Source organism: Columba livia, chromosome 3 (genome assembly GCF_036013475.1).
Source record: "Columba livia isolate bColLiv1 breed racing homer chromosome 3, bColLiv1.pat.W.v2, whole genome shotgun sequence".
Classification (NCBI taxonomy): domain Eukaryota; kingdom Metazoa; phylum Chordata; class Aves; order Columbiformes; family Columbidae; genus Columba; species Columba livia.
The window spans coordinates 8559274-8584558 of NC_088604.1; the positions used below are offsets into that span (position 1 = coordinate 8559274).

General features: G+C 45.8%; 1 protein-coding gene across 3 annotated transcripts in view; it reads right to left on the reverse strand.

The window, feature by feature from the left end:
• Positions 1–4309: 4309 nt before the first annotated feature.
• Positions 4310–25285, reverse strand: part of KLHL29 (kelch like family member 29) — a 419493-nt gene continuing 398517 nt past the window's right edge. For all 3 annotated transcript variants that reach the window (XM_065055772.1, XM_065055771.1, XM_005510118.4), the window contains 2 exons: positions 17485–17629; positions 4310–6619 (listed from right to left, as the gene is read on the reverse strand). In XM_065055772.1, the coding sequence (XP_064911844.1) occupies positions 6436–6619; positions 17485–17629 (329 nt within the window). In that variant the 3' untranslated portion in view covers positions 4310–6435. The remainder of the gene's footprint in view (positions 6620–17484; positions 17630–25285) is intronic.

Consider the following 25285-nt stretch of genomic DNA (forward strand, 5'->3'; position numbering starts at 1 on the left):
GGTTTCTTTCTGCCTGTAAGAGCTATTATTTTTATAAATATATATATATATTTAATGAGGTGGGAAGCTTGAAGCTGTAGGAGTGTCACTTAGTTAGGTGTCTGCTCTTTAGCCACAAAAACCTGTGAGAAAAGGTCATGGTGCTGGCTGACAGAGTGTGTGCATGGCGTGTGGTGCGAGGTGTGACTTTCACCACCCTTCAGTTGAGCCCCGGCTGCCATCACAGTCCCTAGTGCTGTATTCATTTGCTTATGAACTTCACACTGAAGTTGCCTGTCAAGCTATTAGGAAACCCGGGTTTCTAGTGCTGTTCGTGAGGAGTTTGGTACCGTTACAAGTACGAATCTTGCTGTGTAAAATCTGGGATATGAACACTGAAGGAAAAGACAATGCTGTTCACAAACAACAGGTGATGAAATTAAAACCAGCAGGCAGCCTTTCCAGCCCTCATTGTGTAGACCACCGCTTAGGAGAAGTTCAGAGGCAGATTTAGCTTGATGACAGCACTGGAGCTTCCTTGTCCCAGGCAGTAACTGAGCCAAAATGTTTAATTCCTCATGTAAAGCTGCTACTGACTGAAGTAGAATTTGCTTAGATAAAGAAAATTAGCATTTGTTATTCTTTCAGCCATCAGATAGCTGAATAGGAATTACTGAAAGCAGGGTGTGTTGTCAAAGGAGAAAACACTGGAGGGAGTGTCAACCTGCTGGAAGGCAGGAGTGCTCTGCAGAGGGATCTGGATAGACTGGAAAAATGGGCTGATTCCAATGGGATGAAGTTCAATGAGGCCAAGTGCCGGGTGCTGCACTTTGGTCACAACAACCCCCTGCAGCGCTACAGGCTGGGCGCAGAGTGGCTGAAGAGCAGTCAGACAGAAAGGGACCTGGGGGTGCTAATTGACAGGAAGCTCAACATGAGCCAACAGTGTGCCCAGGTGGCCAAGAAGGCCAACGGTATCCTGTCCTGTATCAAAAACAGCGTGGTCAGCAGGACAAGGGCAGTGATCCTTCCCCTGTACTCTGCATTGGTGAGGCCACACCTGGAGTATTGTGTTCAGTTCTGGGCCCCTCAGTTCAGGAAAGACATTGAAGTGCTGGAGCGGGTCCAGAGAAGAGCAACACGACTGGTGAAGGGACTTGAACATAAGACCTATGAGGAGAGGCTGAGGGAGCTGGGGTTGTTTAGTCTGGAGAAGAGGAGGCTTAGAGGTGACCTCATCACTCTCTAGAACTACCTGAAGGGAAGTTCTAGCCAGGTGGGGATTGGTCTCTTCTCCCAGGCAGTCAGCAATAGGACAAGGGGACATGGGCTTCAACTCTGCCAGGGGAAATTTAGGCTGGATATTAGAAAGAAATTCTTTACAGAGAGAGTGGTCAGACATTGGAATGGCTGCCCAGGGAGGTGCTGGACTCACCATCCCTGGAGGTTTTTAAACTGAGATTGGACATGGCACTTAGTGCCATGATCTAGTAAACGGACTAGAGTTGGACCAAGGGTTGGACTTGATGATCTCTGAGGTCTTTTCTAACCCAGTTGATTCTGTGATTCTGTGATTCTGTGACTGTCGAAGGGATGGTTGTTTTTCCAGGCAGTCTGACGCTTAATTCTCAGTTCCCAGTGTCCAGCAGCTGGAGCTAGTGCTGCTCCGCAAGCCCGGGATGGCAGCTCCTGCTTTCCTGAGTCCTAACCTCAGCCAGCGTTTAATCCCGCCGCAAACAGATTGGCTTTTTGCAGGAAAAACGGTGTTTCTGTTCTGGTATTGCTGTCCAGCTTCGTGTAATGAGTGATGGAAACACTGTGCCTGAGACACATCCATCTGCTTCCCTCTGGACCATTTGCTTTCTGGCTTTCCCTGCAGTCTGAAGTTATCAACCCAGAACACTCGCTGATGACAGGAACTTAGCGCTGCCCTTCCATACGTGCCGGCATCTCAACTTGAACAGAAAGCGTGTTTCAGCTCCTGGTTTTGAGCCGACTTGAGATGGGAAGGAAGGCATTAAGGGGTGAGCTTAAGGGTCTCATCCAATTTAAAAAGCTTGTATGAGCATGACAAGTTGTAAAAGTGTCGAAGTGGAGCTGGAGTCGATGTCTTCCTGGGGACCTGGCACAGGCTGCAGCCTGCCAGGACTTGACAGCACACGCTGTTAGTGGGTTTATCCCTGGATGAATATTAAGTCACCTTTTTCAGTTGGCGATGGGGAGACTGTGGTTCTGAGACCTCACCCTTGCATTGGAGGCAGCGCAGAAAAGCTCTGGGATGGGTTCCACTATTTTCAGATAAATCTTTCCTGAGAAGCGGGGCGGGCGGGTAAGGACTTGCAGCAGTTTGTGCCTTTTGGTGATTAAACACGATGGTACTCGAGGAGTTGGGCAGCAGCGGCCCTGGCTCCTCTCCCAGCTCATCCCCACGGCTGCAGAACTCGGGTGCTGGTGTTTGCTTTGTCTGGACTCCACCAAGGGCAAGCTGGAGTGTAACGAACGCTCTAATTAGCTTGCTCCAATTGCACTGCGCTACGCTCAGCCTTAACACCTACTACCCGCAGTTAATTAAAAGACGGGGTTGCTGAGGTTTTATTAGTACAGTGTGTTTGCCACTAGATGAAACAACAGGAGGAAGGTGGATGATTTGTGTAAATTGTCAGGGGTAAGAGATTACCTGAGAGAGGTGGGCTTGTTCAGAGAAGAGAAGGCTCTGGGGAGAACTTATTGCAGCCTTTCAATACTTAGAAGGGGCCTGTAAGAAAGATGGGGACAGACTTGCTAGCAGGGCCTGTTCCAATAGGACAAAGGGTGATGGTTTTAAACTAGAAGAGGGGAGATTCAGGCCAAACATGAGGAAGACATTTGTTGCACTGGGGGTGGTGAAACACTGTCCCAGGTTGCCCAGAGAGGTGGTGGATGAACCATCCCTGGAGACATCCCAGGCCAGGCTGGACGGGGCTCTAAGCAACCTGATCTGGTGAAGATGTCCCTGCTCATGGCAGGGGTGGCACTGGATGAGCTTTGAAGGTCCCTTCTAACCCAAACTATTCTCAATTCTATGAAGGCAGTGAACAGTCCCGTTTGGAGATCACTCCCCAGGTGAGCCAGGGGAGAGCCAAACCAGCCAACAAAGGAGTTTTTATCATTATCAGGCTGCTGAGCCAGCCCAGCCCCTCAATTTCTCAAAGCTTTTAAGAAGCAAAATCTCTGAGCAGATATGTGCACATGATTCATTTGGCAAAAGCGCTCAGCCAACTTCCCAGAGGGGAACTAAAATAATTTCCACATACAAGTAAAGCAAATAGCCTGTGTCTTGTTCATCCTACCAAGTGTTATTGACTAGTGCTGAGTAAGAGATCTGTGCAGAGCGGTGATGAAAAGGTTGGCAACTCATTCCACTTGGTCTGGATTATTGCAGCACGGCTGTGTAATATCGAATTGCGAGGCTTTTAGTAATCTTCACAGGCTGTTCAACCTGAGCCACTAAGCCTGAACTAAAATGTTTAAAAACTGCGCTTCACGGTCCTAAATACTTGCATAGATGTACTCTGCAAGAACCGGAGACAATTTCAGCGTATGTTACATTCTTCCCGTTAATGTGTAGAACAGACATTACCTGGGATCCAGCTGAAATGTTCTACCGCAGTGGTATTTGAGACTAGTTATATTTGGCTCAGCTTTGTTCCATATCCAGTTTTACAGCTACCAGATGACACCCTAATGAAACATCAAAGAAACCACGAATGGTTGCACTGATGTGTCCAGGGAGGCACAGAGCTCCCTGCACACCCAGGGACTCTGACCATAGGGCCCAAGCGGCTTCCATCCTTCAGACATCGCAGCGGCAGCGCGGTACAAATCCTGACTTCCATTAAAGAAAAGAAGAAACAAAACTGTTTATAAGTGTGTGTTTGGTTGTTTCAAGATATTTTCTTAAACTGTCTTGAGCTTTAGCTTCATAGTAAGTTTGGGAAAATAGATGGAGAAGCAGCAGTCTTGGTGGACACCTTCCTGTGTAACCTCATCTGGGTGTTCCTGATCCAGCAGGGGGATTGGACTGGATGAGCTTTTGAGGTCCCTTCCAATCCCTGACATTCTGTGATTCTGTGAATAAAATCCCAAATCACTTCCATTCTCATTTCTGAAATAATCCTTAGAAGTACTTTGGAAGCTGCTGAGCCATGTAAGTACTGGCAATAGATTTTTGGATTTGCAAGCTGGATGGAACAAACACCTTTTCATCCACAGCTGGGATGAAACCTGAAGTCACCGTCCATGCAGTGTTATTGTTCTGTCGTGACAAAATCAATCCAATCTGGATGCTGAATCTAGATCTATAAATATATTTATTATAATATAACAAGAACTTAACAGTAAACATAAACTATATACAATACCATTACAGATAACCCTGTTTTTAATATTATTCACAGAAATAGCCAGTTTTGTTCCAGTGTGAGAAATGAAGAAATAAGCTATATTGGAAATGTTGAATGTGTTTGGGTCTTGTTGACAGGTAGCACCTCCTTTGGAGGCAGACACACACCAACACTAAAATTAGTCCTGCCCCAGGCAGTTAGAAACTTGTGCTCCAATCTTTAGGTTCACACTTGCACCCTGTTTGACATAAATACTTTAAATGACATACTAGTATATAATTTTGTTGTGCTTATTTTTTTTTTCTCTTAAGAATAAATAAAACAACTGCATAACAAAGGCTGGAACCTCACTGTCAAAATGAGAGACTTGAGTCACCCTATAGCTTGACTCAGCTGACTTGAGCACTTTAAATACTGCAAGATACAAATGTTTTTTTTATTTTATAAACGATTATTAATAAAATAAGATGATTAGCTAACCATCTGCATTGATTTCCCCAAAGCTGTAGGCAGACCTCCCTCAGTATAAAAAGGCTAGCGTATTTGGTATGAAATTCAACTAGATATTGACCGTAAGATCTCACCCACGCCCTGTGTAGGACCCTCCTTGAATTACCAACGCGGCATCTGGGGTTTGAGTCTGCGAAGGCAAGTATGGCAACTCTTTTCCCTTCTACTTGGAAAGAAATCAGACAATCCTTAGCTTGGGGTTACTTCTTACTTGTGAATGTTAGGATTCTTTTCCCTGCCCCCTCTTTTGTTACCCGGTCCATCTCCCATTTGATCCATTTATGTATAAATTTATTATAAAGAATTTCCACATCACAATGCTCTCTGGATAGACAATATTTTAATATATATAAAAATATAACCCCTGTGCTGTGCATATACTTACAACTCTACATAGTAATCACTTAAAGTCTCTTATACTGGGCTTAAGTCTATGCATTCTTCTACCATGGGATTTAAACTTGTGTGTTTAAAATCTGTAAATAAGGTTTCCACACCTATGGGGAAACCTGAAAAATGAAACAAAATAAAGAAACTTCTCAGGCTTTACATAAAAGATAGTGGCGTATATCCCAACATAAGGAATTTTGGTTGAGAGCCAAAGCTGAGTGTGTGGCCACAACAGGAGCGTCGTCTTCGCGTCCCACACCACGCCGTGTGTTTTAAGCATGATCCCAATCAGAAGCAGCGAAGAGCGGTTTTATCAGGGAATGGCTCTGGAATTGAAACCCATTTCACTTCGCGTTGCAGGAACCGAGCGCTGCCACGTTTGCTCATCAGCAGAAACCCCGAGGAGAAGGTCCCAAGCTCCCCCCGCCACGGGCACGGCCACACGTGTCCACACAGGTATCGCCGGGAGCAGAAACTCACCCAGACCAACAGACTGTTTTCTTTTCCCCCATCGTTTTACATGGAATTTATTACCAATGGCTATTCCTCTTCTCCCCAGTCCCCACCTATCCCCCCCTTCTGGGCTCAGCTCTGGAGAACTGAAAGATTGGTTCGATCGGATGGAAGACTGACATCAGCGTAGGCCATCTGTCACACAAGATTTCTCTCAGTCATTGGTATTGAAAAGCATGTATTTGTTAAAAACAAATGTAGGAATCAAAGTGGTAAGGACACTTTGACCTTTTGAAATAGATTGATGCCTAAAGTGTAATAGTAAAACTAATCTGCATGGTTATTCTAAGAATCAAGCTTGAGCTCTAGAAGTAAAATGCAGATTTTCTTTTTTTTTCCTCTCTTCCCCAGCTTAAAAAATATGTGAAATTCTATTGCACCTGGGTTGACCAAAAGCCGATGTCCAGAACAAGTGCCACTATAACATCTAGTGACACCCTTGTATTATTAAGTTACAATATCTTACATAGCACGGAGCTCTCTGCTCCTTGTTCACCAAAAGGTGAGGATGATTTTTCTACATTCAATGTAGACACTATTCAAGACTTTAGAGCAATATGTTCACTGGCTGGCTTTGCTGCTTTTGCTTCTGAAGTAGTATTGTCCTCCTTGCCCGCTTTCAACAGCTACCAACAGTTCTCCGTCCAACTCCAGGGTAACGTCAGCCGCTCTGAATGTACTTCTTGATTACTACGCAGCCGTGTCGAAACACAGGGCAGGGCATATTTGGTAGAAGTGTCCATGTATTTGTTTTAGGGTCGTAGGCTTCCATGTTTCCCAGGGCAGGTCCTTCACTGCTAACGATCCCACCAGTGGCGTAAATTTTTCCATCCAGAACCACAGCACTGTATTTAAAAAAAAAAAAAGAAATAAAGCTTTAGTTAGTTTTCTGACCCAACAATTTTCTTTTTAGGCTTAAAACAAACCCCATCTACTGTAACAAAGGGGTGAACTGGAACAGGCTGCCCAGAGAGGTTGTGGAGTCTCCTTCTCTGGAGACATTCAGACCCACCTGGACACATTCCTGTGTGATCTGCTCTGGTGAACCTGCTTTAGCAGGTGGGTTGCACTGGATGATCTCCAGAGGTCCCTTCCAACCCCAACTGTTCTGTGATTCTGTGAGCTATGAATATATCTCTTATTCTTATCTATATAAAGCTGTGTGGGAATTTCTCTTCTTTCTCCCTTTCTCTCCCCCAAATTAATCCTTTTTCTTTTTGTTCCTGACATGCAGGTAAATCTTGCCTCTAATTTAAACAATGTAAGTTAGTCCAAATAAGATGTTTCTCCAGCCCACACACGGGATCAGCAGCATGTGCAGAAGAACGTGTCATTGTAACACCACATACACGCAAAAGCGATTTGAACAATTTGGGGTCCCTGCTGCCGTGGCTGGAATAAACCCTTGCTTCAAGTTATTCCTCTAATTGGCAATGAATGCTGCAAAGTGGGGGCAAAAATCTCAACCTCCCCCCCCCAAAAAAACGCTCTGTTGCCTCAGCCCCATGGTTGCAGAGCCTGGAGGTCACGCTGACTTGTCCTTCCCACCCAGGCGGGGTGTCCAGGGAAAAGACACCCCAGGGCACGTGAAGCTGATGGCTGGATGTGCAGCTGAGGGGCTGGCGCAGGAGCCACGTGCTGGGCTCTGAAGACAACAAAAACACCTTACTGCTTTAAAAATCAAAGTGCTGGACTTCAGTCATCTCTTGCAAATCCAGGATAATGAGGTTGGGCTAATCCCATGGTCTGTAGGCTTTTGGTAAGAAGACACGTAGGTGTGAAGGGTATTTGAAAGAGAAATTGCCCTTCGGCCTCATCTCTTCCTCCTCGCTTCCACTCAACCCCTTGGCCTCTCCAGCGATTGTACACAGGGCATGATGGACAATAAGGGGCTGGGGTCCCATTGTGCATGTGGAAAGGGCAGAAGGACAACAGAGGCAGCTGGATGGAAAGGCCTACATGGGGCTGCCATGTTCTCCACGGGCTCTGCTGTTCATCCACTGGGGAGCCTGAGCTTGTCCTCCAACATTTAAACATGTTGTTAAGCTGGATGGGGCTGGTGGTGGTTTTTCTGGTGGTTGGGTCCCTCCCCAGAGCAGCCAGTAGGTGGTTGTGTTGGGAAGAGAAAGGGAGACTCATAGAGCGTGTACACACTGGAGAAAAGGAGGGAGGAGAAGACAAGAAATTAGTTGCAGTCAAGAAGCTGGCCTAAATCTAAGAAGCTAGAGAAGGGTAGTAACTCTGCAGGCTTGGTAAAAGCAAAGTTATTTCTTCTGGCTAATTTTGGAGCAGCAAGAGTGATAATGGGAAAAGAGAGCACTGGAAGGTCCAGGATGAACAGCGACTAAAATGGCACTGATAAAGCCACGTGTTTCTGAAGAACACAAAACTCTGATGTCCTTGCGGAGAAGCAGAGCCCGAGGTTAAAAATAAACCCACAATGACAACAGTGAGGACTCAAATAAGCCTAGTCCCTGGGTACTGCCAGGAAATAGGAAATAATGAGAATCTTGTCAAAATAACTGTTAATCTGAAAGGAGGAGGAAGGAGAGAGAGACTTGAAACACTTGATTAGAGCCTATCCACAAATTAGCAGGGCTGGATGATACATAGCCCAGGGTCCTAAGGGAGTTTGCTAATGAACTTACTGAACCACTGGTAATTATTTTTGAAACGTCAGGGAGAAATGGGGAAGAACGAGGACTTGAGTAAAGCAAGTGTCATCCTGAAAGAGAGCGAGCCCTCCTGCCAAGGGGCTGGGGCTGGGGGGCACTGCCGGCCAGGAGTCCTGGGGGCTCGGGCCCCACGGCCAGCAGGGAGCAGAGGTGACAGATTCTTTATCAGGGCCTGTCTGGATACAATACGGGGTGATGGTTTTAAACTAGAAGAGGGGAGATTCAGGGTAGACGTGAGGAAGAGATTTGTTACACTGCGGGTGGTGAAACACTGTCCCAGGTTGGCCAGAGAGGTGGTGGATGCCCCATCCCTGGAGACATCCCAGGCCAGGCTGGACGGGGCTCTGAGCAACCTGATCTGGGTGAAGATGTCCCTGCTCATGGCAGGGGTTGGACTAAATGAGCTTTGAAGGTCCCTTCCAACCCAAACTATTCTAAGGTTGTATGATACTCTAAACCAGAGCTGCTGCCACCATAGAGCAGCTGAGTAGCCAAGGACACCTTTGCAACAGGATCTGCGCCCGGGTTCTTCTCCAGCCCATTCTCTGGATTCGGGGCGGGTGGGCTCTTGTTCTCCAGTATCTGGGCTATGGCACTGAACAAAATTCCTGCCCAGCTGCTGGGGCGAGCAGCTCAGTCCTGCAGCCTCCCATCACGGTGCTAATGCACTGGGGAAGAAATGGATGCCGGCTTCCACCCTCTGAAAGCCTGTATGAATTTTAAATGGTGATTAGAGTAGCTTCTGCCCCCTCCGTATGCAATTCCCAGAGATAAGACCGGCATAATGCTTAGCTTGTGAGTCATGCCTGAGGTTAAGAAAAACTGTGAGCTGCTCCTGCTATCAAGAAATCGGCAGCTCTAAGTATGCAGAGGGTACTTACGTGTCCAGGGGACTTTGGAGACATTCAGGCATCTCCGGGGCTAAAGTGGAAGGTAGGTACTTAAGATCAATTAGGAGTTTAGTCCTAGCTCGCTGCTACTTTGTGGTATTAGGACAATCACTGCTAATTTCTGGGACCTCAGGGAACAGGAAACTCAAGTGGGCTCTAAAACCTTGAGGAAAGTGAGTGGAAAGGAGTGTGCTTGCTGCTCTCTCTTCATTACCGTGACAATATTTCTTTTCTCCCCTCCCTTCCATCCCGTCAGCTGTAAAAACATCGTTACCAAGGCTGACGTACAAAGAAAGAAATAATTACAATAATTAGGATGCGAGTTTATTGCTCGGTGCCATTAATCCTGAGAGATGAAATGATTAGGGGCTGTCAGAGCCAGGGAAGGAAGGAAGGAGGTTCCATTCTGCAGAGCCTGGCTGGGGGACACAGACCCCCGGCAGCTTTGGGGACAGCAGCCGCCCCAGCCCAGGAGCAGCACCAAGGTAAATGGCGTCAGAACAGAGGTCACTTCATCCCCTCCTTCTAGAAAAGACATCTCAGCATTTTCCAAATGATTACCCGGCAGGCTAACGACCCTGCTTTCTATTCCCCGGGTAATTACTGCCATCTACCTAAGAGAATCCCGGCGAGGCTGGGGGGCACCAGGGGCTGGTGGGGGCCTGGCTGCCCACGGCTGGAGCGCTTGTGTAATACAAACACCCTTTACATCTGTCTGTCCTGCCCCAGCTTGAGTGAACAGGTGGAGAGGAGATTCTCTCTGACAGGTGGCCAGGAAAGGACTTGATGGGCAAAGCCAGTCCCTGAATTGTAGCCACACAGAATGGCCTAGGCTGGAAGCGACTTCGAAAGGGCATCTGGTCCAACCTTGTGTGGGAAAGGGAGCCGTGATGAGATTATCTGGCACCCTGTCCACTCCTAGCTTGAAAACCTCCGGTGATGAGGACTCTACTACATCCCTGGGGAGGTTGTTCCAGTGAGTGATTGTTCTCACTGTAAAAAATTTCTTTCTTATAGTGGGATGAAATCGCTCCTGGTGCGACTTGTACCATTGCTCTTTGTCTTCTCCACATGACTCCTTGTGAAGATAGAGCCTCCGTCCTCCTTGTAGCCACCCTTTAGGAGCTGGAATAGTGTGAGGTCCTGCCGAGCCTTCTCCTCTCCGGGGAGAAGAGACATAACTCCTCTGGTCTTTCCTCACAGGGCAGGTTCTCCAGCCCATTGATCACCTTCACAGTCTTCCTTTGGACCCTCTCCAGTCTTGTCCATGTCTTTTTGGAATTCTGAGGACCAAAACTGAGCACAGTACTAGAGGCGCAGCCTTGCAAGCGCTGAGCAAAGTGGGATGATGACAGCTTCATCTCTGCTCGTAACCCTACAGATGTGGCCCAGGATGCAATTTGCTCTTTTTTTTTTTTTCTCTTTTCCTGCATTTGACACCAGATTGCTTTTCAATGAACTCTTGTTTAATCACATGGGAGCAAACCGACCTGTACTCCAGCCCAGGTGTGGAGCGCAGGTCTCAGCATGTAGGTGCTTTCACCTGGGGACCTGCTCAGGCAGCTCAGCTGCCGTTGTCTCGGTGGTCACCTTCCCATCACAAATGTTACAGAGCCTCTGTTTCTCATTGAAGAGCATCTCATAGTGAAAGTCTCTTGATGGGCAGTAGTTTGGAACCAACCCAAAGCAGAGGATGTCAGGGCTGCTTTTCTGTGGTGTTTGAGAGCCAAGTGTCTGGGAGCGCCTGTTCCAGCCCTTCTCTCTCTTCAGCATGAGGGCTAAACACAGCCCCGAGCTGTGGGACTAGCAGCAAAGTTTGTCAGTTTTGATTATTGTTATTTTAAAATTTCCTGCTCAGTTCTAAAGATCACATCAGCCTTATCAGGGAATGTTAAAAAATGAAAAAAAACAAAGTAAAACCCTACTTTGTAATGTCTGGGGTTGTAATGAGATTTGAAACAGCTGAATTAGCATGTTGTTTTGATTCCCTGAATCTTAATATCTTCCGAGTCCACAAACAAAGCTCCTCTCCCTCCTCACTCCTGCCTATGCATCCACAGGCACTCACTAATTTATTTGGAGCAGTTCCATGAAAGTTATTAAATATTATCAGTTTAGATAGACACAGAATCTGCTTAGAGGAAGAAGAAAAAAAATCCCTGCATTTATTAGTGGGTGAATTTCCTTCCCGCCCTAAGACTGCAGGAGGTGGAACTGAACGATGCTCATCATCTGGGTGCAGTGAGCACTAGGACCAGAGAGGCCAGTGGGTTTCAGTCGCCGTGGGCAGTGGCTGCGTGTGGTGCTGGGCAGAGCTGCCAACATCCCGTTAAGCTTTCGCTTAAACCAGGGACCTTTGAGTGAAACCTGCACGGCGGTTTGTAACACTGAAGTGAAAGGCATCGCCGCCGCCTCCGTGCGTGGTGGTGCTCGGGGTGCCGAGGTGTCCTCCAGAGTTTGGTCACGGTGCTGACGACCTCCGTGGTTGGCAGCCGGGTTGTTATGTTGGAGAGGGCTCGAGCTGGGGTGGCCGTCTTGTGCTGCCAGAGGTGTCATCTTTACAGCGAGATGGATAAATGAGGGTCCGGATTAGTCATGGTCAATTAGGAGAATATCATGCCACTTCTTGGAGAGGGATTATTACTGTGGGTGTTTTGGCCGTGTTCCAGTTTTACTCTCCCTTACTCCGTGAGCGCTTTCCCTTGCTAATGATCCGAAGCCATCGTGTGGCATCGTTACTTGTTGATGAAAAAACAGCAATGTTTTATTCCAAAGTCCAGCGCACATCAGTAATGGCCTGAGTGCTCTGTCTGCATCAGTCACGCTTTGCTGCACAATGAAATCCTTCGTGTCATCAGCTGCTGCAGAAATTATTGCTATTAGCCTGGTGTGGCAGCTCTTATCTGCTGTCCGTGGAGCCGAGTCCCAGCTACACGTCTCCTTCCAGATACGCTGGAAGATTTCGGTTCATCCCTTCTGGACTGCGAACACTTCCAGCTGCAAATGCTGCCTGCAGAACAGACCAGCCTTTATGTCTGCGGGCTCCAAAAGTGCGCGGCCATTTAGGAACCGTGCGCTGTAATAGCTGCACCTGGGAATATCCATCTAGACACGCTGTGCTCCAGCCCCTTCCAGCGCCCGGAGTTACCAGAACTCTGCAATGAGGGAAGGAATCAGCTGGGGGGTCTGCGGCTGGTGCTGTACATTAGCAACGCCTGGTAGTTAAGCACAGGAGTCACCATGCTTGGCTGTTCAAGAACAAGGGCTTATTTAAAAAGAAGAGGGGAAAAAAAATATCCACAAACCACCCCTGTTTTTTGTGCTGTTCAGCCCGAGTTGAAGTTTTATTAAAGATTTCCATTCGGCAGAACCATCTAATAAATCTTACTGGTTAACAGTCAGAGGAGGAAGAAGAAAATGCTTTTCTGGTGTCTGTTGGGAATTGCTGGTACTAAATTAGCTGCTCTGGAATTATTGCTGGCACCACCACGCTGCCGCTGTTGCCCCGTGGAGGCTCCTGTAGCACAGGCCTGTTTGCACGCCGCCTGCATCCTAAGCGAGCAGAATATGGAATTTTTAATCATGCACAGAAACACATTCAGTATTCTTTTTGCTCGTGGAAAAATAAACCCTTGAAGGGCATGGGGGGAAGGGAGAGTGTCTGCCTGCAAAGGGAGGACTTGCCAACGCTGGAGGGGAGGGATGTCTTTGTAAGTGTTTCTGGAGGGGGGTGTCCAGCTGAGCAAGGTGTCACCATCTCTGCTCTTCATCCCCATCCTGCCGTCCTTGCCTCCAAAGATCCTACAAACTCAGAGCTGCCAAACTGAGATAGGACACATGGCCAACAGGAGACACTTGCCTGATGTCTGGGAAACGTCAAATACTTCCCTCACCCTCACATGTCGCATGGAAGGTGTTCAAGACCTGTGTGTGAACTCACAGTGAATTTTATAATGCTTCAGGCATATTATGGCTCTTTGCCCACTTGGCACCATCCCTCAAAGGGTTAATTCTAGGTCAACACGAATTTCTTATTGACTTCCATCAGGCCGGGCTTAATCTGAAAATGATGCTCCATTTGCTCTTCTGTTGATTGTGAACTGGAGACCTGAGCCATTTATTTTTCGTTTTTCATTAAAAGCAATTTAACTTGGTATTAAAACCATTCGAATGGACCTTTAATTTTACAGATGTGGGGAATGTCACATACATTACTTTTCCCTGCGCTCAAAGCCATCACGCTCCCTAGTCACTAACATGTAGAAACAGTGCAGATAAAAATAAAAGTGATGCCGCCAAGATTTTTCCCAGCAAATTTGGTATCGAGTGATTCCTGGTGAGAGGAGATCAATACCATGCAGTTAATTTTTAAGTTGTTTATGTTGCTGCTTTTAAACCGTGTTTTTTGTGATCCATGCTAATGAGTGGAATGAGGGATTTATAGATTCATAGACTAAGGTCAGGAGGGATCTCTGTGCTTAGCTGATCTGAGCTTGTGTATATGCAGGCCATGGACTTTTCCCCAGGCAGTATCTCTCTTGGAAACATATCTAATCTCTTCTTAAAAACAGCCAGTGTTGGTGAGTTCGCTCCCTCCCTTGCTGGTTCACTGTTTAATTATCCTTGCTGTGTTGGGAAAGCGCCTCACTTCAAGTCTGAGATGTGTAACTTGACTTTCTAGCCCTTGTAACCTGCTAAGCCTTTGTGTGCCGGACTGAAAGCTTTTCCACTCGCTCCCAGTGATCAAGTCACCTCTTGTCCTTTTTTTTTTGATAAACACCTTAAATTTCATGTCGAAGATTTGATTTGCAACCCGGGGTCATTTTCGCAGCTTTCCTTTGAACTTCTGCTGATATTTCCACACGTCGGTGCGTGGACCCAAGACCTGTGTTCATCTCACCAACGCCGTCCGCAGCAGCGCTCGCTCTTCCCAGCTTCAACTTGTTTTCATTTTGGTGTTAGGGCTCAAGTGATACGTCCAATATTGCATTGACCTGTTCTCCACCGCGTTGCGATGAGAGCTGGTGTTGTCTCGCTCCAAGTGGCCTCCCTTCTGTGTTCCTCTGGGTACCTGACGTTCCAAGGGGAGCAGGGCAGCTCTGACTGTGTTTCCTCCATGTATTCATTTGCATTTAAAACACTGCTGGTAGCTTGAGACATGCAGATAACTGGCTAGAACAGCTCCGTCTGTAGTATTTTTTTAGCCACCGAGTGTTATGCAACCTGCAGCCTTACCAGGGGAGATGTTTTATTACCTGGATTGTTGGTAGATATATTAAATAACCCTGAAGAAGAATCAATGCTCGCTACCAGTGGCCTTGCTCAATGATATCTTCTCATTAACAACTACATTTTGAGATCTGTCAGTGAAGCAGATTTAATCTCTCTAATGTGTGGCTTGTTAATTCCATATAATACCAGCCAAATACCTTGGAGAAATCGCAGTATATTATGGCATCACAGTCGTCTTTAGCAGCCAGCCGTGTTTTATTAGAAACCAAAACGAAGATCCCAGTTTCCACCCCCCCAAAAAGCAAAAGACAACAGGTTGGTTTATCAAGACCCATTTTCCAGGAACACGTATTGATTGCTCTTCATTATATTATTAGCATCTAGTTATTTGTTGATGAAATCCCAAATTAACCACTCCGGTATTTTGCAGAGGACCAACATGAGGCTAAGTGAGACCACTTAGCCTGGCGTCGGTACTTTGAAAAATTAATTGCTGCACTGCAATTCTCCCTTTCACCTTCTCGAAATACAGAAACACTTTGGCAGTGCCCTGATCCATCCTGAACTGTAAGAGATATTAAAGATCAACATTAGTGGCTCAATCAGCTTCTCAGTGAATTCTCTAAAGATGCCTGCGTCTAAAATGGCTGCGATGCCTGATCTGAGAACTTGGTTTCTGAGTTCACATCTTTCCTTGCTGCCAACAGTGACCATGTTCAGTCTCTCACAGCAGCATATGGAGCCAAACCTTCTTGCTCCTTTCCAAACGCAGGTGAGAAATATCCATCCGACCAGTCTGTGTTACACTTTGCTACCTCACCAGCAATGGTTTTATAACTGATTAAAATTACAAATTTGATCCCAAAAGGTTTTAAGTACCTTTCTTTTTACTCCTATTAGCCCTTACACTGACTCCCTCAGCCTCCTGTAGCAGCAGCCAGTTTTTAACCTTTTTCTTACTGCCAACCTCCCATTTTCCCTATTTCCATACATACTGATTCATTTAGTTTTTGTCATAGGTTTTACATCTCCCTTTGGCTGAAATATTCTTCCTTGACTGCTTCCCAGCACATTTAAGAATTATTGAAATGGTGCCTTTTTTTTGGTATCCAATTGGCTGTACTGAAATATTCTCGGTTTTGGTGACTATCCCACTATATACGTAGGTTTCCAGTCTGCTACTGCTTTAGGCTTTAGCAAAAATGTAATTTAGAAGTCTGAAGTTACTTTTTACTGGCGGCTGTCATGTTCTACTTAAGCAAAGCCCATTTACTATGGTGCTTAAGCAGCAGTGAATATTTAGGTGACCGGTTTACTCTCCTTGGTCCATCACAAGGTCTCCCGCTGGATTCCCTTCCGCACGGTGCAGAGCAACAAATCCCTTCACGTTCCAAACCCTGGGAAGTTTTTGGGTGAGATGCTCAGCCAACAGCCCCTGCTTGCAATCACCCCTGAAATTTCTCTTATCATGTATTCCAGATGCTTAACAAACAGTTTTTCGTTATGTTGTACAAAACAGAGATGTCCAAAGAGCAGTTCATCCCTCTCTATGGGAAGATACAGGAATGTATCAAATGCACAAATCCCTCGCAATTCATTTTATGGGTTAGGGCTCTATTCCTGAGCTGAATTATACTGTTTATTTCTAGTTTTTGGGAGAAAAACTATCATTAGCAGCTGCCTGAGCACTGGAGTCTCCTCCTTATCCTGTTTCACCTCCTGCTAAAGCGGAGGGACAAGAAGATCTGTCCTTGGCGCAGGATGCACGGGGCAGCAGCCACTGGCTGCTCGGAGCCCTTTTCTTGCAACGAAAAGCGGTTCAGCAGCCAAGAGAGGGCGCTCCTTAAATGGATAAAAACGGGAAAAAGGAGAAAACCAGAAGAAAAAAAAATAAAGCAAAACCAGAAAAACTGAGCATGCTTTCTTAAAAATGAATTCTTCTCATCTGCGCCAAAGCGAAACGTTAAATGTGACAAAACATGGAGGTGTTTTTCAGCTGTAGGATGGGGGCCAGGGACACCCCTGGGGCGAGGAGCAGAGCTTTGGGCAGAAGGTTTGGGAGACGTGGCCCAGCTGCTGCCCCATCGCTGCTATTCCTCCCACCCCAGCCAGTATTTTGCCCGAAACAACCGCTCTGCCCTGGTTTTGCTCAGATTCTTGAGATGCTGCTGCATCACACACGGAGAACAAACCTTCACCCAGCGCCTGTGACAGCGTTTGGGCACCAGCGATGTCCCCATGAAACCGAGAGCTCAGCATGTCCCCAGCGCGGGGTCTGCTCTGCGAGGGGCTGGCGCTGCGTAAAACCTGAAACAAGCCCCTCTTTCTGTAACAGCCACGTAATACCCTTTAAAAGGCCTTTAAGTTCTGCCAGTACCTGGCTGCCAAGTTTTATTTTTGTCAGCCAATTCGGGAAGTTTGTTAAACCTGTGACTGGGACTGAGGAAGCGAGCCCAAAAAGCAATCAAAAGCACGTAATAAATAATAATTAGTATCAGTGTGTGGTGCTTACTCAGTATTTTTTTTTTCTTTCAATAGCCTTTTAGCTAGTTAGCAAAAACGTGTTCCACATTATGGTGGTCTCTATTAGAGCATGTATTTATCATCCTCCGGTTACACATGGCAAAGTGAGGAAAACAGCGTTTCTGTAGTCACTGGAGGAGCCCAACACACGTCCCTCCCGTGATCCATCACGCCCGAACGTGAGGAGACACGTGAACCACAGCAAAGTCCTGGGTGTGCACTTCGGGAAATGCCGCATCCCTGAACACGTCCAAAAAGGAGATGAGGAAACCCCCCCCAGATGGTACACACCTCCCTCCCCCTTGCCCCTTCACTGGTAGGTTGTATGAGCTCATTTATCAGCAGAAAACATTAAGGCACTGGTAATTCAGTTTTAATGGTTTTTCTCACCTGCAGAACTGCCTGGAGTGGTTCATGTTGGGACCTGCTTTAATATTGCCTTTCTCTGGGTCATAGATGGTGGTTGCTCGTGCATAAGCTCCTCCAAGAATAAAGATGAACCCATTGAGAGTGACTGCAGGAGCATATTTGTTATCTGTCAATGGAAAGCAACACTGAGATCAGTTTTAGGCTCAGGTTTGGAGACTGTTTTTTTATTTATACATTCCCCTTATTTATAGATAAGTCACGTTTCTCTAAACCTCCAAGGCTAGGGAAAGAAAAATGAGGAAACCTTTCCCGGTCTTGTTCTCCTTTCTCCAAGTTCTCAAAGGCACTTTTAAAGTTCATCAGTCCTTCATGCCCCAGTATGCGCCTCCCTCTAAACTGGTGAAGTACAATTATCCTCTCCCGAAGCCTAATGGAGTCACCGTGAAAGCTCCACTCTTACACATGAAATTAAGATGTCAAGTTCTTTCAGAATTTCGAATTGCTGCAAATTTTACCTCAGATGCTTCCCAAGCCTGTGCGGCAGCTAAGTATAGAAACCCACCGCGCAGAGACCTGCTTGATAATATCCAATTGTTGATTCTCTTTTGTGTTCTGCTTTTGCTTGTGGGAAGGTCACCCATATAATCCAGATTTTCTGAGATACCACTTTTTTTTCCCCTTCATCTGTCTCGTATATGCACCTGCATTTGTATTTTCAGATGTGTGTGTACCTTCAAGCAGTCCCGTATTTTAGCGATGAACTGTGTGAGGCTGGAGCTTGAAATTAAGCAAATCCATTATCTTACGTCAAGTTCAATCAGAGTTTCCAAGGATGCTTTAAAATTCTTGTGTTAGCTGCAGCATTATTAGAGATATTGGTAAAACTAACCATAAATTATCAAATAAAATAATTCTAATTTAATTAGCTGACTTGTCCCGTATGCTGCTCGCACGCCATATGCACATTATTAAATATGAGCCAGTTGGGCTGAAATTTCTCATGACGGTGTCTGTCTTGATGCGATAGAGTTTTTTTTAATCAACATTTCAGTGAAACCAATCAGCAGTGTCTGGAACAAAAGACGGGAAAATACATTGCTTTATTTGAGTTTAAAACAAGCTTCACAACCAGTTCTCTGAGAAACAGGAGCCTAAGCCCTTCAGGGTGTGAAGCAGACGTTCCCTGAGTGGCTTCCCCAGCTTGAGGGGACACTTCTATAAACATTATCCATATATAGCTATATAGGATCATAGAGTGATTTTGGTTGGAAAAGACCTTTAAGACCATCGAGTCCAACCATTAACCCCACACTGCCAAGTCCACCGCTAAACCATGTCCCTGAGTGCCGCCTCTACGCATCTTCTAAACACCCTCAGGGATGGTGACTCAAACACTACATGTTAAAGCCTCTCCAAAATCTGCATGTGTGTATGCTCAGAAAAGGGTGATCCTCTTGCATCTCCAGTGGAGCATTCTGGCAGCTTTAGCCTCTGCAACCCTCTTCCCAGTTGTGGAGAGGAGGTGCGCCAGCATCGTTACTACACCCTTACATCTCTGCTAACAGTCTCCACATAACGTTGAAGGGGTCTGTATGTTTCTCCCAGATCTGTAACACCATGACTGTGTTCCTTCAGGAACACAGAAAGAGACGGGTTTAAACTCATCCCAGCAGCTTTACTTCTGCTGGCAACAAAGATGATTAAGGGCAACAAAGATGCTGAAGGGAGTGGAGCATCTCCCTTATGAGGAAAGGCTGAGGGAGCTGGGGCTCTTTAGCTTGGAGAAGAGGAGACTGAGGGGTGACCTCATTAATGTTTATAAATACATAAAGGGTGAGTGTCAGGAGGATGGAGCCAGGCTCTTCTCGGTGACAACCAATGATAGGACAAGGGGTAATGGGTGCAAACTGGAACACAAAAGGTTCCACTTAAATTTGAGAAGAAACTTCTTCTCAGTGAGGGTGACAGACACTGGAACAGGCTGCCCAGGGAGGTTGTGGAGTCTCCTGCTCTGGGGACATTCAAAACCCGCCTGGACGCCTTCCTGTGTAACCTCATCTGGGTGTTCCTGCTCCGACAAGGGGATTGGACTGGATGAGCTTTTGAGGTCCCTTCCAAACCCTGACACTCTGTGACTCTGTGATTCTGGCATGTGCTCACCTCTTGCACGGCTGGTGGTGTAACCCTGAGGCTCATGTAAAAACCACCTTATTCCATTAAATATTTAATGAGACATTTGATGAGAGTTAAGTAAAACCTGATGAATTTCTCCAGAAGAGAGATAATCTCCTTAACAGAGGTTTGAACTGGCTAAAGTAGAAGGAAAATAATGGGTTTGTGGTGTCTCCTTCTGTTCCACCATGGTCATGGGGTGGTCTGGCTGTGGTCATCTCACCCGACATCGGTGCGTGCCCAGGGGGACGTACAGCACCCCATGTGAAAACAGACAAAACATGTTATGGGTTAAAGCTGGGCTCCTATTATGCTGAGTATCTATAGGCATATGTCAAAAAACCACGGTTGTATTAGGAAAATGTCACTGATCCTTGGGAACAGATGGGAAGAAACTAATTCATCCAGAAAACAGAACAAGGAGTATTCGGTTTCTTCTCGGTGCCACTAAGCCACTATAATTCATCAGAAAGATTTATCTGTCCTAACAACCCGTCTCGCGTCCCTTTCCAAATCAGACTCGCATATGTGACATTTTTTCCAGTTAAGACACTCATCAGAAATATTCCATATTTAATTATCACATCTTCCTGGTTTCTTTCTTTGACAAGCACTGTTTTGCAGAAGAATGAAACACTTGCATAAACACCCCCTCAGTTCCCAAATCTCACAGGGAACTTATGTGGGGCTCCCTCAAGGCAGAAACAGCGACTTCTCAGGAGACTGAATCACTGACTTCACGTTCCTTTTTGTTAAAGAAAGAGAGGGTAACCCCTCGGTTATTTTTATAGTGATTTTTTTTTCCTTTTCAAATAGGCAGTCTGGTGTTATTTTTCTTCCTTTTGTAAGAGGCAAGCGTGTTCGATTCTCATCATTTTTCCAATACATCACCTATCTGTTGTCTTTTTACTGCTTTTGGCTTTAGCTACAATTTCATAAATTGGTATAATGTAGGCCTGAGATGGAGAAACAGAGAAATCTCTGCTGTTTCTTTCAGGAAGGGAGAAGTTCACAGCGAACAGTCTCCTGATCCTGATGAAGATATGGCAGAAAGACACAAGGGACACCCCTCCAGAGACACGTAGAGAGAAAGCAGTGTGTTTTATTTTGTTTTTGTTACCATGGAGGCAGAAATTGGTTCTCGGATACAGGGAGCTCAGAAAACTCAAGCTGTCATTCCTGCTACCTGGGTGTGGGTGAGCACCTTCAGTCTTTAACTTCATCCCAGGTGCTACCCACTCTCTTCCTTTGTTGTTCTCCTTTCCAGGGCTTGGTAACCTCATGCAAACACTCAGGAGACTCCAACTTCTGTTGCTGTTCTAAATCCTTAACATGCCCATAGTGCAAAGGTGGGTGGTTGAGGAGCCTAATTTTGTAGAAGAACGTTCTGCTTGGGATATAGTAGGGATGTCACTTATTTCAAAAGTCAGCAGGAGGGAAGGGAGGAAGAATGGAGAGAGGAAGCATGGAAGCAGAGAAGCAGCCTCCTTTCCCCTCCAGAATTCAAGTGTTGGGGCTGTGGGATATACTAATCCATTTCAGGCTGGAAAATCTTAAATGGGATTTGTCTAGGACAGCAAGCACACTTGAGATTAAACGGCAGAATAAATGTAAAGGAAAAAAACAGATAAAAGGTACTCTCCTCTCCAAGTGGATAACATCATAACATCACTCTCCTTTGCTGTTGCTATGGGAAAATACGCAAGTATTTCTATTCTAGTGACATGTCATTGCAGGAAGGGGTATGCACTCAAAGCCAATCCTTGAGCCAGAGGTGTACCTCACATGGGCTTGATAATTTAACCTACTGGTGTTCTCCTCATTTAGTAAGGACATCGTGCTGTCTGTGATGCGTTTCATGGCTCTTGTGGCTCTCGGTACATTATATGGTCAAGTAGCACCATTCTGCTTTCCCTTCTGTGAGTGCTTAAAGATCCTGTGTTGCCTTCCAGTAAAGCACTTGGTCAGAGACTGAAGTGGCATTAAAATGAATGGCAGCAGCACTTTGTATGGAAAAAGGTTATTAAAACCAAGCTAGTCACACACTTTTATCAGGAGGAAGAAATGCTGGCATGGCACCAGTCCAGATAGAACACCAACCGAAGGGTCCTCCTGCAGACGCAGGTGGCCGGTGGTGGGGGTTGATGCACAGGATGAAGCAGGTTGGAGAAAGAAGACTAGTTAATAGAAACAAAATCTATTTTAATAGTAAGTGCCTCTTCCTCTCTCTGAATACTATGCAGACAAGCTCAAGAAGGGGATAGTAACAGATAAAATAACATCTCTTGGCTGCCGGGAGACTGCGGTCTGATCCTTAACATAGCTCAAGTGCAGATATCACCATTAACAGCAGATCTCGGGTGTCAGCCCTTCTGGCACAGCGCTCTCCTCTTCACTGGTTTCTCCTAACTATGTAACTAGTCACAGGGCCCTGTGGTTTCCCCAATGACCCTTGAGCAAACCCTCCTCAGAGACCCCAAAGCTGAGCATCCTCACTTGCAAACGCTGTATTTTTGCATATGTTTGGTGGGGATCACCCGTGCCAAAGCAGAAGGCTCCACCTGCCAACATGGAGCAGTTTCAGCATCAAATTTACAGGCAAAATGTTGAAGAGCTGAGAGGAGCTGGACACAGCACGGCCACAGAGATGAAGTGGAGGTAGCAAGCGAAAGACAGGACATCTGATAAAGGGCAAACACAAAAATATTGACTTTGCTGGGTAGAAGGCAGAGTAAATATGTGTAGGGGGAACACATCAATGAGTGAAAAAACCCATTCTGAATGGAGGATATGGCATATACAGAGGAGAAACGGGTGAGATAATGGAATGCAAAATTCAAGCTGACTAGTGGAGAAAACACTAAGAACTAGTCACGGGACAAAAAATATGTTGAAGGATGAGATTAAACACTCATTGCTTTCAGACTTCCAGGTAAGAGCCAGCCAAACCCACACACGGGTACCAAAGAGGGCCAAGACATATATCTGATTTTTCTTGTAAAGTCCAAAAATAAATTTGTGGGAATGAGTATGCATTTTAACCAAAGTAAGCCATGGGACAGTGCAGTAAAAATACACAGATACTGTTAACACTGTTTTCCAGATATTTCTTGCATTCTTAGCTCTGTGATTGTCCCACTGTGGTCGGACATATTGCTGCAGGAGTAAATGGTATGGAGAGGAACGAGACACTTGCATTAGAAACCAGAAATGCTCATAGATCTTTGGCCTCTGTGTTCTCATAGTTCTCACCAGATCTTAAAATTTAACAGTGGTGGTGATTAAACACTGGTTTTCTTACAATCCAGAAACATTAACAAAAACTTGTAATTCTACCAGTAGAGACATTGATTGTTCAACGTATCAAAAAAAAGAGTATTTTAGTGCCCTGGCATGAAGGCAGAAAGTGAACTAAAAGGCAGTGACAAGATAATTAGGGTTACTTACAATCACTGACTTCAGCATGTCCATGGCCATCTTGTTAAATAAGACAGAGCTCAGGAAGCTGGGCATGAAATACATTTTTAGCAGAGCTATATAGGACAGCTGGCAAGAAATGGAAAGGCAGGTGCTGCAAGCATGCAGCCTGGGTTCATTTACTGCTGTAGGACTTTGGCTTGAAAGCAGCAAACTTCTTACAGCTCAAAACACAAAAAGGGGATGCGCAAGGTGGTCTACCAAAAGTATGCTATCGGTCCCCAGTCTTCATCTCCTCTGCACAGGCAGGCTGTCAGTATTCAGCCTGCTTCACCTGCAATACAATTAGCCAAAAAATGACCCTCTCCCTTGCCATCGTTGATGTTAGGTTGGCAACATGATGCTTTGGAAGAGATTGACCTGTTGGGTTCAAACATGTGCCGTGCTGTGTTCAGCTCACTGTCATAAAATACCAGAGTGACTTGAGACAGGTACTACTGGTCTAAAAATCTCCAGAGACCTTGGCTACTTTCAACACTCACATCTGCTGTTGAATATCTGAGAGTGCTTGAGGTGTTTTTAAATAATTTGTTGTCCTGTTTAAGGTCAAGCAGATTTCACTGATCTCTGGGGTGACCTTAACCAACACAGTTTGCCCTCAGATGTCTCAGTTGACTTAGCTCAGAGGGACACCTTGAGAATTCGCAAATCAACACAAAAAGGTTCTGAGGTTGTCAAAGGCACCCCAGCAGTGTTCGTATCAGGTTTGTCTCAGCTCCACTTCCTAAAAATCACCCCAAGACTTCTTCTACTCCATCTTTGTTTAAGGTAAATGTTGACGGTACTGCACTTGCTGTAGCATCCAGTTCTTGGGGGATACTTTACAAATACTGGTGATACTACAGTCCTTGTAGAGCTGGAGAAATTGAAGTATATTTCCAGCATTCCCACTGCCTTTTAATGAAGATCAAGCATCACATCAGCTCAGTTTCCCAGACATTCTCCACTGGGGTGCAATTTTTCAGCTCCATGTTGTTTTACTTTATTTGCAAATAAATTGACGTTCTACATTTCCCAACAAAGACACACAGCAACTCGGCATTTCATCATATATTTTATGCCTTCAGCTTAACTAATCAACTTCATTTACACCAAGAAAACATAAGTACCATCTTTTAACTTCACTGGTGTCTTTTATGCACTTTCGTTAGGAAATAACAGCACACGCCCATTAGCACAATGGGTGACAAACCCAACTCGGGATGGTTTGGATGTTTTTTTCCAGGCACGCGTGGTGTTGATGCCTGCTAGACAGCATAACGAGCCCAGGGAACGATTTCATAGCTCCTGTGGCACTTGTACTATTTTGGTAAGGAAAAGCAATACTTCTTTGCATAATGCATTCATTTTTGCAATCTGCTGCGAGTACAGGAAAACCTCATACTGTCAGTCAGTGGATTAAATGAACAGCAGCAGCTGTAGCCATGTGACGGAAAAAGCTGGGCAAGAGGGTTGTTTGCGCTGCTGTATTACATAAACATGACTTTTGCCGGTTAACGCCCTCCCGCTGGGCGCTTCATGCTGCATCATATGCATGTCATGTTATGTTAGGCTGGACACAAACAGCAGCAAGGGAGTCGGGAAGCAGCAGCAGCGATGTCTGCACAGGGGAGGCTACAGCTGTGGCTCTACCAGCACCTGATCTACCAGGGAACCCTAAGGAAAGAGTCATAATAATTGTAACAAGCAACAATAAAAAGAGCACCTTATTTTAGCTTTCTGAATATGCTTAGGCCTTACCTGAATGCCTTGCAACTGCATTTCTGTAACTTGTTACTTGCTACTCGTATTGCTCTGCCAGGCTCAATACTGAGGCTGTGATTTTTTTAAAATTAAACACTCCACGTCACAGTTTTGACATGACTAAGAGATGCAGGATGGTGAAACCCCGGCCCAGGTTGGCCAGAGAGGTGGTGGATGCCCCATCCCTGGAGACATCCCAGGCCAGGCCGGACGGGGCTCCGAGCAACGTGATCTGGGTGAATGTCCTGGTTTTGCTAAAAACAAGTTTCTCTTTTAGTGAATTTGCCTGTCAGCTAAAGCTTCATATTAGCTGCATTTTCCTGGAGAACCAGACACACGTTTTGGTAAACCTAGCAATGGAATGCAAACTTATTGATAAGCACAGATGGACATCTCGCGAGAGGGGCGACGAGAAACAAGAGACCAAGAA